The 13,991-nt window shown below is 40.1% G+C and overlaps 1 protein-coding gene across 6 annotated transcripts in view; it reads right to left on the minus strand.

The window, feature by feature from the left end:
- cdc42bpaa (CDC42 binding protein kinase alpha (DMPK-like) a) overlaps positions 1-13,991 on the minus strand; it is a 43,604-nt gene that overhangs the window by 16,585 nt on the left and 13,028 nt on the right. For 4 of the 6 annotated variants that reach the window (XM_058399104.1, XM_058399103.1, XM_058399106.1 and 1 more), the window contains exons 3-15: positions 13,124-13,207; positions 12,876-12,971; positions 12,136-12,284; positions 4,512-4,605; positions 3,607-3,648; positions 2,575-2,775; positions 2,193-2,441; positions 1,951-2,030; positions 1,288-1,448; positions 1,018-1,137; positions 784-917; positions 344-586; positions 144-254 (exon numbers count right to left, since the gene is read on the minus strand). In XM_058399104.1, coding sequence (XP_058255087.1) covers positions 144-254; positions 344-586; positions 784-917; positions 1,018-1,137; positions 1,288-1,448; positions 1,951-2,030; positions 2,193-2,441; positions 2,575-2,775; positions 3,607-3,648; positions 4,512-4,605; positions 12,136-12,284; positions 12,876-12,971; positions 13,124-13,207 — 1,764 coding nt within the window. The remainder of the gene's footprint in view (positions 1-143; positions 255-343; positions 587-783; positions 918-1,017; positions 1,138-1,287; positions 1,449-1,950; positions 2,031-2,192; positions 2,442-2,574; positions 2,776-3,606; positions 3,649-4,511; positions 4,606-12,135; positions 12,285-12,875; positions 12,972-13,123; positions 13,208-13,991) is intronic. The other 2 variants (XM_058399105.1, XM_058399109.1) reach the window with 1 other exon arrangement.

A 13,991-nucleotide genomic window follows, 5' to 3' on the forward strand; every position in this document is an offset into this window, starting at 1 on the left:
TTTAAAACAGTTTTCTGTTAATTTCTCAGTACAGGGAAACGTTCGTTTAGATCGAAGGCACATTCCTTTAAATAACATTTCACACTGATGCAAGAGTCATTGTGGATGCAAGTATCTGCAAAATAAAAGTACGTTTCATAAACCTTCATTGCCGCCAGTTCTTCCTCCAGTTGTCTGCTGTACTGTTCACTGCGATCCCTCAGCTTCTTCTCTTTCTGGGCTCCCAAAGCATGCTCCTCAGCCTGGGCTTCCATCTGATGCAAACACATAAATCCACAAACATTACATTTTTTTTAAAGATCTGATAAATATTCTGGTGTGACAATCTCAGAGTTCTCCTCACCTCTTTTTTTGTTCTTTCTACTTTGCGCAAATCCAGCTTAAGGGCCTCCAGCTTCTGGTTCAGTGCATCCATCTCCTCCTCTTTGTCTCGTAGTTGACGAGTGAGACGCTGTTTGTGAGAACGGAGCTCCGTCAAACGCTCACTCATCTCTGAGAACTCGTGCATCGCTAGCTTTCTCTGGCTCTCTGCTTCCTTCAGCTCCTTCCCCTGAGCCTTCAGCTTCTCCGCAGAGTCAGTCAGATCCTACACAATGCACCAGCTTTAGATTAGGCTGGAGACACAGTGCTAGCAAACAATTAAAGACAGGCCTCAGAAGGGCCAACTAAAGTTCTCAGCATTTTGAGTTGAAAGAGGCAAAGTGTACTGAAGGCTAGTCCACTTCTAGTGACTTTGTAGTGCAGTAAGGAGCAGAGATTTACAAGCTGTTCACAATCCTGTACCTTTTGCATGTCCTCTCTCTCTTGCTTCATGATTTTTAGCTGTTTCTCCAAACAGCAGATGCGTTTGGCGGAGTCCTCCAGATCTTTGCGTGTTGCACTGGCCTGTTCCAACTTCTGCTCCAACTGACCAGAGTCTGAGGAGTGACAAACCAGGAATAAGTAGCAAACCAGCCAAAAACCTGGAAAGATTTAGTAGAGCAAGAAAGACCAATGTTGCAGGAACATTTTAATTACCTGCTATCTGCTTTTTTAGAGCCTCAATCTCGTCTTTCAGGCCTCGGATCTCATTGTCCTTGTTAGCAGAGACAGGAGTATCTCCAGCATGCTGCAAAGCTTGCACAGTCTTAGTTGACTCTAAAGTACAAGACAGAAATGAAAGAACTGGTTTAATATTACTAATATAAACGTTACTGAAACTATACTGTAAAACATGCTTAAAGTCAATACAATCAATAGAACATTCAGTGTGCCTCAGATTATGTGATTAGTTTGGAAGAGACTGACCTTGCAGTTTGCGACTGAGCTCCAATTTTTCTTGCTCCAGACGGCGGAGCCTCCTCTCGTATGCCTCAGTAGCTAGGCTCTCCTCCAAGCTGCGCTGTACACACACGTCCATCTGCACAGGCGCCGCAGACTCCCGCAGGCTCCCGCAGTCAGAAAGAGAGCTGGTGCAAAGAGGCCAGAGGATAATAATAATAATTCAATTATTTTATCTACTTAATCAATCTAATCCAAAGATTTGAAAAGAAAATTTGGATATTAAACAAGCCTTTAGTATGCAATATTTCAAGTAATACAGTATTCTGTAATATGTTATGGATTCTCTTATCCTCAGCAATATGGCAGAATAAGCCTATGTTTAAGCCTATTAATTTTTGTCACCTGTGTTGGTACATACTGTACATCATACAAACAATACTGTACATCATACAAACAATGACATTCTCACTTTGAGCAACCAGTCATTAGCAGCATAGAGCTATGTGTATAAAAATTACACAACAATAACAACATGGGTGGCAAAGACACAGGTTGGGAAACAAACAATACCACTGTGTAGAAAGCAAATACATTTTCCACAATCAGAATTTCATTCTGAAAAAGTCTCACAATAGTGAATTTCTCTGCAGAACTGAAAATACAAGGAATGTTAACTGTTAAGCTCACCATTGACTAGTGAAAGTAAAGCCTACAAATGGAAGATGATGTCCAGAGAAGGCCGCTATAGAGGGAGGGGGCATTGTCTCCTGGACAACAATAAATAAACAAACAGAGTACAATGTTTAGCAAAACACATCAAAACACTTGGCAAATTCTTAAATTACTCAGTTATATAAATTATGACTCAGTTACAACTCATCATGCTAACTAGACTGTAACAGGAAATTAAGAAATGTAACACTTCACACCGTGTTTTTGAGACAGTCATCCTCCACATCAAAGTTGGAAGTGTCTGATGGGCTGCTGACTTCAGGAATGTATGGAGCGTCACAATTTCGGATGTTGTCCCAGTCGATGCCAGAAAAGAAAGGATGTTGCTTGAAGTCCTGAATGCCGTTCTGGCCTAGCCGGTGCTCCCTGCTGCAGATGAGCCTGCGGATCAGGTCTTTGGCATTCTCAGACACCTCTGTGATGTTGGCAGGAAACTGGAACCGTTCCTATTTAAATGCCAATGACATGATTATTTATACACTTTTCAAATTATTTAGTCACTTTTCAAAGTGACTACATAAAGTTCATTCTAAATTGTGCAGTACCAAATAAATTTTGAAGCTCTCAAGAACCCTTTACCTTGTGGTTCATTATCTTGCCATAGGTCTCCACCAGAGATTCAGCATAGAAGGGTGTTTCCCCATACAGCATTTCATACATACAGACACCCAGAGACCACCAGTCACACTCAGGGCCATATTTGCCCTTGCCATCCTCCATGGCCTGTAGGATTTCAGGAGAGATGTAATCTGGGGTGCCAACTGCCACAGAGGACTGCACCTAAAAGATAATGCAGGACACTATCAGTACCAAGATGGAGGATATCAGCTTTACATAGAGGCAGAAAGACTGCTGAGCCACAATGAAATAATTCTGCCAGAGACAATGTAATGCCTCTTCCTGACCACGAGATTGGATTTCATGGTCTATGATCACCTCCCTTATCACTTTAAAGCATCATTTAATGGGTTGAAGGATAGGGACATTTACTGCAGGCATCAGCAGTGCTTAGTATTGTAGGATCTGGCAGTCTGTTGAGAGAGTTTTCTACTACCAGTCCATTATCCTAGACACAGATGATGATGCTGGCAAAACCCTCAGAAGTGTGTTAATCAACTCTGACTGGCCTTTGTTTAAGAAGCCTCAGAAATGCCTAACCTTAACCTTCGGACAGGACTCCTTTGCAAATGCTGATGCACAGTGGCTCAGTTTCTCATTGGACACAACCAGCCAAAAAACACATTTCACATCACTGTGTGTATATTTCTGTATGGCAAAATAAAGTCTCCAGGAGCAGCCAGACCTGTGTGCTGAAAGGTAATCGAAAAGGAGTGGGAGGGAGAGAGAGAGAGAGAGAGAGAGAGAGAGAGCGGAGCGTGAGAGAGAGCGCACAAGAAATAACACCTTGGACTGGATCTCCCTATCTGTTATCAGGAAGAAGGGCAGGCAAGAGTGAAGCCTGTGGCAGATGTGTGCAGCTGGAAGAATTTGTGGACGTGAGGAAGTAAATTAGCCAATTCTTCTGCAATAATACACTTTTGTACCATACACACACACACGTGAACAGCTTTAAGCACGCACGTATGAGCATGCTAAAACACACACACTCACACTCGTCTTGTCGAGGGACAGGGGAAAATCCTGCCGAGTTGTCTGTGATGTGCCACAAAACAACAGCAAATCTTAGTTAAGGGTCATAAAAACAGCCATTGTTTCCTACATGCTTTAGGACTTTTCATGGAGAAATCCTTCTAATAATAAACTTCCTCTCTAACTCAAGTTCATCTGAGTTTCCTGTTCCACAGACTGAGCCAGGTAGTCATCCAAGAGAAATTCCACAAAGAATCATTTTTTGACATTTGCCTTGCAAATCTGCAACGATATGAAAATAATTTTTTAGAGCTTTGTGGTTAAAATTGGACAGTTTGGCTTTGTTAGTAGCCACATTATGCACGGAAGAAGTGTGACTGCCTGGTGAGAGGCAAGAACTAGGGAAAGCCAATTGGAAAAAAAGTCACTGAACAGTCATTGATAGGAAAGACGGTCTGAATAGATGCATTTCAAACTTGATTAGTGTGTTAATCAACTCTGACTGGCCTTTGTTTAAGAAGCCTCAGAAATGCCTAACCTTAACCTTCGGACAGGACTCCTTTGCAAATGCAAGGGTCATAAAACAATTGGAAAAAAGTCACTGAACAGTCATTGATAGGAAAGACGGTCTGAACAGATGCATTTCAAACTTGATTAGATGTCTGCTTGCCCTTAATGTTTATATTTTGCTTTGGGTTTTAGGTGACTAGCTTATTGAACAATATTTGTTGTAAACACTTTGCAAATTTCAAACTGCATGATGTCATTACTTTTAAAGCATACAATTTTGTGTATATTATGCAGTTTGGAATTCTCTTGGAATGACAAAAGATTAACCTGAAAGCAACAAAGAGTGCATGATAGCCTGTGTTAAAAAAAAAATCTTCTTCCTAAAGTAGTGTGAAACAGAGGGACTACATCCTTACCGTTCCATCGTCCATGAGTTTAAGGCAGGAGCCAAAATCAGCCAGGCGAATATGTCCATTCATATCCAACAGAATGTTGTCTGGCTTGATGTCTCTATAAGAGAGAGAACAACATTCAATACTCTGTACCTATTTTAAATAATACAGCGACAACTAAATATAATTGGTGGACTAATAATATATGGAAGATCAAACATTAAACAATGTGTACTGTAAACACTGAGCAAAACCACAGCAAGTTAAGTTAGCCTACTAGTTCAACTTCAATAACCTCCATAACACAGCGCTAAGAGGCCATGAACACCAGCACGACAAACCATGAGAGAAATTCCCTTTCCAGCTTCATAACTGAGTTCTCCAGGAGTCTTGGGTACGTCAGTGGATGAAGCAGTCACCGTTAAAGATTCCAACTGGAATTGGCTTCTTCTCAGACTTGAGGTTACAAAAACATAGATATAAACACCTGTAGGACAACTCTTACTGCCTGTGGAGCTATAAACTGAAACATGGACTGTAGAGACCTGGAACCGAGTCGTCTTCTCTGTTTTGTCCATCACTTACTTCAAAGCTAACTATTACACAGACTTTCCAGAATACCTCAACCACAAGAAAGAATGGGAATAGGGTTTAGAAAAACAAAAAGATAAACGGCAGTAAGACAAAATTTCTCTGCCAGAGATTCAATGAAGAAAACTGGAAGCACACTAAATCAGAAGAGAAGTCCCTTTAAAAAATGGCAAGCCTTAGCAGACGTTTGTGTAAAGAATTACCTAAGGAGATTTAACTATCTAAATAAACTGCCTGCATAAAGAAATGTGCATTAAAAAAAACCCACATTATTCAGAGAAAGACAATGAGACATTAGAGAGCCGTTTGCTTGTGGTTGACTGTGTTTGCCGTTCCTAGGGAAAGCGTGTGGTTGTGCAGTACTTTGGAGTGCCTCCAATTTCCACCTTATTGTAGACTGTTTATTTGTTCCTCCTCCCCATTCTGCTTTCTTTGCATCAGTGTTTACAGAGAGCTAGAGCTACTGGAGAACCACCCCAAGAGAATACTGAGCAACATTCACACGCAATCCAAAGAGAGCGAGCACACTATTTATTGGCAGCCTTCATCTATTTATTATTAAGCAAACAATTCACACTAATTTTGTGGACCAAATTCTAATCATTTAAAAACAATTTTATTTAAATAAGAAATAATACACTTTTTTGAATAAACTATAAAATTAAGCTTCCTTTAGCCAACAAATGTAATAATTATAATAGTTATAATAATCCATGTCCAATTTTGAGCGAATGCCTTCCTGAGCGAATGCCTTCCTCTTTATTACTGAGCAATGAGAACACTCGAGCCCATGGTTTTCTAGCTCTTCAACACTCAGCACTCCAGCAGGTGGCAGCTCCTACCCAAACAGACAACAACAACACAGCTACAGCATTTAGAGAAATACATTTTTGCAAGTGCAACACCCCTCATAAATTCTCCATTACCCGGCTGAGAAAAGATCAGAGTTTGCTATTCACCTTCGTCACCAAACAAAGATGAATTATTGTATTATGATGCACACTGTAATGGTGAAATGCCTTGTAATACACTAAAAACACGAGACATGGTTTAAAATAGGCCAGAACAAAGTGCTTTAAGATAGTTGGATTATGGCAATAGCATGATAGGAACAAATCAGAGACAGAATAATCTCGAGGAATATCCAAATCAAGTAAGACACTTGGAGATTTGTGATGCAAGCAAATTCTGACCTCAGTATTATTAATGAGGGGCCTTATAATCATTTCTTTAATTTAAGTCTGCTGGAAAATGGATCAGTTGCAGTCACTTTCTAGACACAGTGCAAAGAAACACATTAAACAGGCCGTATAGCACTCAAAAAGCAGACTCGACAATGCAATTCAAAATGACACAGAACAGGTTCCCTAGTCCAGGTAAATATGTTTCGCTTTTTACAGTTATTAGGAGGATAAGGCACAAACACTTAAGCTTTAGTAAGTTTAACTACACATACTTTATTGTACAAAAACTATGGTCATTATACTCTTTATTTTTTAGCACTCCTATGGCAACAACAGGAACCGGCAAAGAACTGGCTGGCAGCATTTTTCATTACTATTGGCAATCTAGTGAATATATTATTTACTTGAACTGAAAGAGGTGACATATGGTCACAGGAAGAGAGTGGACTGACCACTTTAACACCCCCCCCCACCATGCCCTTATCAATGCTGTTGCTACAGGCCTCTACAACAATCGGTACTTATCTAAAGACATAAGCTCTAATTAACATGTTACACTGAACAACACTGGACTTAACACAGTTAATGAGTTAACATAAATGAATCATGAATCAACATGACCTTCATTATTCTTCATCAAACTGCCTTATGTATCCTAACATGTCTTTGAATGGCATGAGAGGAAACCCCTGAATCATGCAGAGCTGAGGTGAAGGAAGATGAAGACGGCTGATCTGCAGAAATGAACACAGCTGACTGATCTTTCACAGCTGATCCCATAATTAGTGATGTGAAAGCCAGTTAATAAAGGCCAGGCCAGCAGAAGGGAGCCAAGGGTTTACTTGGTGGATGGATGTGCATGAGCGCATCCGTGTCAGCAAGATAAAACACACAACGTGAAGCAGATGGTGAAGAGCTGGCTAGGATCAGGTGTCACAGGTGGGCAGGTGGTTAGACACTGTGAGGGGGAGCTGTCTGTGTGGGTGGTCAAGGATCAGTGAGCCCTAGTAAAGCCCACTACTGAGTTAAAAATAACCATTTCTCCTCCTGTATAATCTGAACAGCCAGCATGCTAAGATGCTAAGAAGTCTGTGACCACATTCAAACACACTTCAGACAGAGATGTTTAGATTCACTCAGTCACACAGAACATTAGATGCAAAACCTACATGCTATGAACATAAAATTTTGAACATTGTGATGTGGTTTAAAGTATATTAAAAATATTGATGCTTATAAACGTCTGCATTCATTTGACGAAAATGTTCTCAACACACAGAAAAATGAATTTGTAAAACACTGAGAGGAGTTAAAAAGCTTACTCAGGAATAACATTAGATTAACAGTAGATGTCACGTTAGTCTTTTTGGTCTGGGTGTGTTGCAGTTTGAAGCAAAACTTGAATAACCCCTCATTTCATAATAGAAAGACAAAAATAAATGAGGAAGCTGTTACTGGCCCTGGCACAGCCAGCCACACACACAGCACGGAGTCAGGCTTTCCCAAATTTGGCAGAATCTGCCAAGCTCAAGGCTAGGATGAGCGTAAGAGGCATGCTGGAGCGTGTAAACATGGGCATGCTTGCAGAAGGAAAGACATGGAACACAGTTTTATTGGCAGGGAGTTCAGAGAGGAAGAGGACCCACAAAAGATCTACAGACACGTTGTGATTCTCAGAAAGGTAAACGATAAAGAGGAAACTATGTGGTCATACTTAAAGGCAGCGCGAGTGCTCTTGCCTCAGTGAGAAGACCAGAAAAGCAGAAGAAGAAGGAAGAAAAAAAAAAGAGGAGGGGTAGACAAAATGGGGACAAAAGAGAGAAAGAGGGAGGGGAAAGAAAAGAGGGCAATTCTAGAGATTTCCAATTAAGGGTGTGTGTGTGTGTGATTCGTAGATCGTGGCATGCTGGGGAGGTGACTTAAACTCTTATCTGCTCTAAAGTAATGTTTATAGAGAGAACGCATTGTGCATGAGGACACAATACTCCTTCGATCTCTAAGCAATTCCACACATCAACGTGAACCAAGCCAGAGCGAATGAGAATAAGAATAAGAATATATATATACATATATATATATATATATACACACACACACACACACACACACACACACACACATATACATACATACATACATATATATACACCGAAAAAAATGCAGCTCCTCCTTAAAAAGTAATCTTGTTGTGATAATCAGTAATTTTCCTCCTTGTCCCAAGGAATGTCCGAGTCCGTGACTACTTTATAATGTATGTGAGAGAAGTCTGGAGTTATAAAAAATATTTTCCACTCCTCAACATGTCAAAGGGCCTTTTACTTTATTTACTACATTCTGGAAAATAAAAATAGCACCACTCCCTGCTTATAAACAAATCAGCCTGATGACATACTAAGAAGAGAGGAAAAAAAAGGGACAAAGGGTCAAAGCTGGGTACTGACTGTTGTTAGCATCAAGAGCCAGTTGCATACATCACAGGAAGGATACAAATGGTGAAGAGAGAGGATAAGAGCACTTCAGGAGAGTAATTTAGATAAAGATATAAGTACCTGAGAATTAATGTGTGCGCGCGTGCGAGTCACCATTCAGCAGGATAGGAAACAGAAAGGGGGCACAAGAATAAAAAAGCAGCATCTCTCTTAAGCCCTGTAGAGGCCATGTTCCTTAGCTGAAGGATCTCAGCAGGACTACAGCATGACCGACTGACCCTCTCACCCTATCTGTCACAGAGCTCTGTCTGTGCTGCCTACCACTTATTTACACTTCACTCAGCCAGCATTTCTACCACACACACACACACGCCTCAGTAATCCAGCTTCACTTCCCCTTCATCATTTTCCCTGCAACAAGACAAAAGAGGAAGTGGCTTACCACTTCCGCCTTATGTGGCTTGACAATGACACCACATCCAGTCTCGATTACTGCTCATTTCCTCAACAGGTGCTACTGGGTTTTTTTTGTTGTTATTTAGAAGAACGGTGAGCTAAAACATGTTAAAAATACAGAAAATCACTCCACCGACAATGGACTGAATACAGCAACTGAGCCCAGCTAACTAGTTTCTTAGAGATATTATTGTACATTGTAATGGTTTAATACAAAGTGTATATAAATACAATAAAAGTTTTTGCCAACACCAAAAGTGCCATTTTTTTAATACAATGGCTGAGATTTCTGTGCTTTCATATTATTATATGAAATAAAAAACGTATCCTATTTTTTGTCCACATTAAACACATCTCTATTTGATATAAAAATAAATGTCCAAAAGCGTATGATGTTCATTAAATTCACTTGAATGACTGTCAATTTGAATTATCATATACATGAAAGAGGCAGATCACAATCAAAATCATCCTGCATGCTGAGTTTCTTCAGTAATATTTACTGCAAGCATAAAAAAACATCTGCACAAGAATACTTGATGGATTCTGCGTTAGATGGAAATGACTTCCTCTGCACACTCTATAAAGACTAAATGCAGTTCAACTCTCTTTTACCCACATCCTCGTTCTCCAGGCTGACCTAGGAGTGGGAAACTATGCAGAAGTTATGGAAAGACTACAGTGCTGTACTACACACTCCAGCCTTACAGTGTCCTGCATTTCCTACTAACAGAGAGCTGAGGAATGCGAACCACTTTGTGGCTGACGTTCCATGTAACTCATGGTGAGTCAGTGTTATGGGGCTATGAGCTCTGGAGGTCAGGGACGTATGAAGCTCGACTGCTCCTCCTTTCCCACAGAGACTCTGAGGCTGCAGGACTGCTCATTCCTGAGGGAGGTCCCAGCATTCCAGCCCAGGACACACACTCGCAGGCTCTGCACAGCTGCGGCTCACCACGCCCCAGCTTAGCATTCCTCCCACTGCCCCCAGTTTCGCTCACAACCTCTCTCTCTCTCTCTCTCTGCGCTCCCAAATTGTTTCACTCTCTTGCAAACTGCTTCCTGTGATTTTTCTGTATTTTCTCTCCTTTCAAGACAGAGACAAGATTAGTGCAAAATCCTACAACTACCCTTAAGAGAAAAATATGCAAATAAAAACAATAAAAAAAAAAAACATACTGACAGCGATTTAGATTCCTTGAATCATTCATACCGTCTTCCCCAATGGCAAAAGCAGTATTGCACAAGAAACTAAAAAAGCAACTGCATAATAAAGTAATACAATACAGAAAATATCCCTGCCTCCATGCATCTCTGCAGCAGCTGACTTTTGAATGTTATGTAATGCATCAAAGACAGGTCGGCATGCATGCTCCTGACCACCGACACTGGCGAGCTTGTCAGAGCCTGATAGGAGACAATGAGGCGTCAAAACCTTGGACACGCTTTTGGGAACCAAGAGTGGTACGCTTGTCAAATGACACCCTTTAAAATAAACACACGCACTTACACACAGAAGAGTAGAGAATAACAAACGTCAAAACTGAAACAATGCTAGTAAGAAAGGAATGCTGTGCATGCTGTAATATATATCCTGACAATGTGACGCGTTCATCTTATGATACGAGAACAGAGGACACTGAGCTAAGCAGATATTATAATTTTACATAAATACAGATTTTATAATCATTCAAATGATTGAAGTACAGTATTGTACAGTCTAACATCATGTTCTGAATATATTTTCTGAATACCCAAGAAAGCACAAAAAACTCTAAGCCAGAATTTCTGAATATGAATGAATATGCCATATTTGGAAACACCCCAGAGTTCTACTGAAATTCCAAATAAACATACTAGTTAGCTGCTGATAAACTAGCTTTCCCAGGGTGAGACACCAGTGGGATTTCAGTTTCAGTAACTGCTCCCGAGTAATGATTTGCAGTGTCATGTTCTCAGAGACTTATTAATAGTAGCCAAACTTGTCATACTAGATTAATATTAAAACTATTTTGTTTATCATGATCATTAGCAAGAACATCTTAGCACACTGGTTCTGCAGCTACAAGATATGTCAACCTCATCCGTCATGTGATGAGCCAAAAGCTAAGTTCAAATATATACTCATATTTCATATACTAACTGGAGAATAAACCTTCACAAAGGATCATATATAGTTTATAGCACTTTCTTTTTCGCAGTTTTGCGCTGTCCTCATAAACACACTAGCAAAACCGCAAGGCTGAGCCAACAGGAAGCTCAGACTGGTCTTTTCCTGAATCGACCTCCAATCACAACAATAACTGCTTACCCAGCATCTAAGGCCATTTTGATTTTTGTGTTGCAACAAATGCCAACTCTCAGATATTATTTAATACTGCATATTATACATGCAGCAAAAAGACGTATATGAAGAGGAAGATACTGCATATTTGACACAAGCAGCTTATTTTAGTTTACAGAAATCTGTGTTTCCATTAAAACTGTCTGTCTAATATTGTAAGACAGACCTTAAAAAGCCTGGTTAAACATTCTTTCATGTCCTGAACAGCACTCTGCATATCCAAACAAATAATTACCCTCTTTAATCCTGCCCTGAGTGAGCAAGCTCCACACTCACAGTTCAGATCTGCTCCTCAATTTGCAGTATGCAATATACAGCTCAGAATAGTTCACCTCCACTGAAGAACCTGCATGCTTCAAAAATCCTCAAAGAAAGAACTACATGAAGAAACACCACACACAGGCTGCGCAGATCCACAAGATGCGTTATATGATTACAGAAATCTCAAATCAGGCACATTCATTTAGAAGGAGCTCAGCACTCATGTTAATGTAGATAATTGGGTTTCGCAAAGGAAATCAAGCTGCAATCTTTCTGTTAGGGAGAACTGACCATAACTTTTTTTTGTTACATATCAAACTGTCAAGGTAAACGAGTATGCATGACTGCTTGATCTCTGTCGGAAAGCCTCCATGAAGTCTTACCTGTGGACATAATGGAGCTGATGTACAGAGTCAATAGCTAGCACCATCTCAGCCAGGTAAAATCGGGCCATGTCCTCAGGCAAGCGGTCCTCAAACTTACTCAACAGCGTCAGGAGATCTCCGCCCACATAGTAATCCATCACCAGATACTGCAGGAGACAGCCATGCAAGGAGCCATATTACATTACTGTGTCAGACTGTTACATTCACTACCTATTGTTCGTGTTACTCAGCAACCTGTGCTTGTCCATCTGGCTCAGCTCTTATCTGGTGTAGGCTGTGTCTTATTAAGAAGAGCTTTAAATAACAAACACTTTACATAACAGGACTTAAGAAGTCAGAAGTTCTCTTCTGGTCTTGAATGAAATATCTCCAGGACGTAGGCGAAAAAATAAAAAAAGAAAACACAAAGCTTCTGCATATGCTCAGGGTTAATATTAGAAGAATACTAAAATTGTGGCACGGTTACTACTTTTACACCGACGTGGTGTCAGTGTTGCTACCAAATCTGGAACCATTCCACACTTTTCCAGGTCAATTTAGTACTGTCAGTTCTGCATCAAGATCATTACTGTAATCGAGGCATCAGCGTAAAAGCTCAAGTAGCTGATATATTTATGTATCTTTGCTATCTAAACATTGCATGATTTCACTTTAAAAACAAGAAGTAAAACATATGCAGTACTCTGCACTCATTCATGATTGAAAATCAGCAGTGACGTCAGTTATTGTAAGCTCACCAGAAAGTTATCATCCTGAAAGGCGTAGTGTAGTGTTGTGATCCACTGGCTGTCCCCATTCACCAGAACATCCCGCTCCTCCCGAAAGCATGCGGTCTACAAAGCAACCAACACGGTTATGTTTTCATTATTATCTAGTGACTTCCTAATAAACCGGTTATATCAAATGACTATGATCTTATGGCTAATGCATCATTTAACTTATTTCCGCAAACATCTCGTCCGCATTGTCATCGTTTGACGTGTACCTCGGCTCTTTTCAGCATCTCCCACTTGTTGAGGATTTTCATGGCAAAAACCTTGTCTGAGTTTTTCACCTTCACAACTGCTACCTGAAATGTACAAACAGGAAAAACATTTTTTTTTTCAAACTAAATAAAACTGTCTGTGTATGCATTCTGGTTATTGAAATAATCTGATATACAGTATTTGCAGTAACATTTTGGAATAAAGCTAGACAGGCGTAGATGAACTTAAAAGATACAGCTGATACGTCAACTAATGAACTGAAATTGTCCTCTTGTGCTCAGATGATGATATAATACCATCTGACAGCTATAAAGACTGAGGTGCTGAGTATACACAGCTCAGTTAATCCACACAGCATGTCCAAGTGTGCTGAATATTGTGCAATAGCACTGAATGGATCAAAGTTTGTGTGAACATATCCATGTAAGGTCATAAGGGGTGCATGCAAAGGATAAATTTAGACTGAACAGTATTTCTTTGCAAATTAACAAAAAGTCATTACAGATCAGATAAAAAACAAAACCAAAAAAACGCTCGATTTGTGGTTCGATTTGAAACAAATATTTACATTTAGGGCATTTGGCAGATACCCTCATCCAGAGCGGCATACAAGTCTCCAGCAATAAATACATCAACAAACAAACATCATGGAATCAAATCGCACAAAAACACAAAATTGCGAGGCACTGCTGTGCTTCACGCTCAGAGAAGGAACAAAAAATAAAAGACATTGTGTGTTTGTTAATAGTAGCGTTCTACCCAAACACTAGTGAGACAATGTTTTGTTAAAATAAAGTAGAGCAAACTTTCACTTTGTGGCTTCCCACGCTCCCAAATAGACCTGAATGTGGCAATACTTTACTCTTT

This window comes from Hemibagrus wyckioides, linkage group LG09, assembly GCF_019097595.1.
Source record: "Hemibagrus wyckioides isolate EC202008001 linkage group LG09, SWU_Hwy_1.0, whole genome shotgun sequence".
Taxonomy (NCBI): domain Eukaryota; kingdom Metazoa; phylum Chordata; class Actinopteri; order Siluriformes; family Bagridae; genus Hemibagrus; species Hemibagrus wyckioides.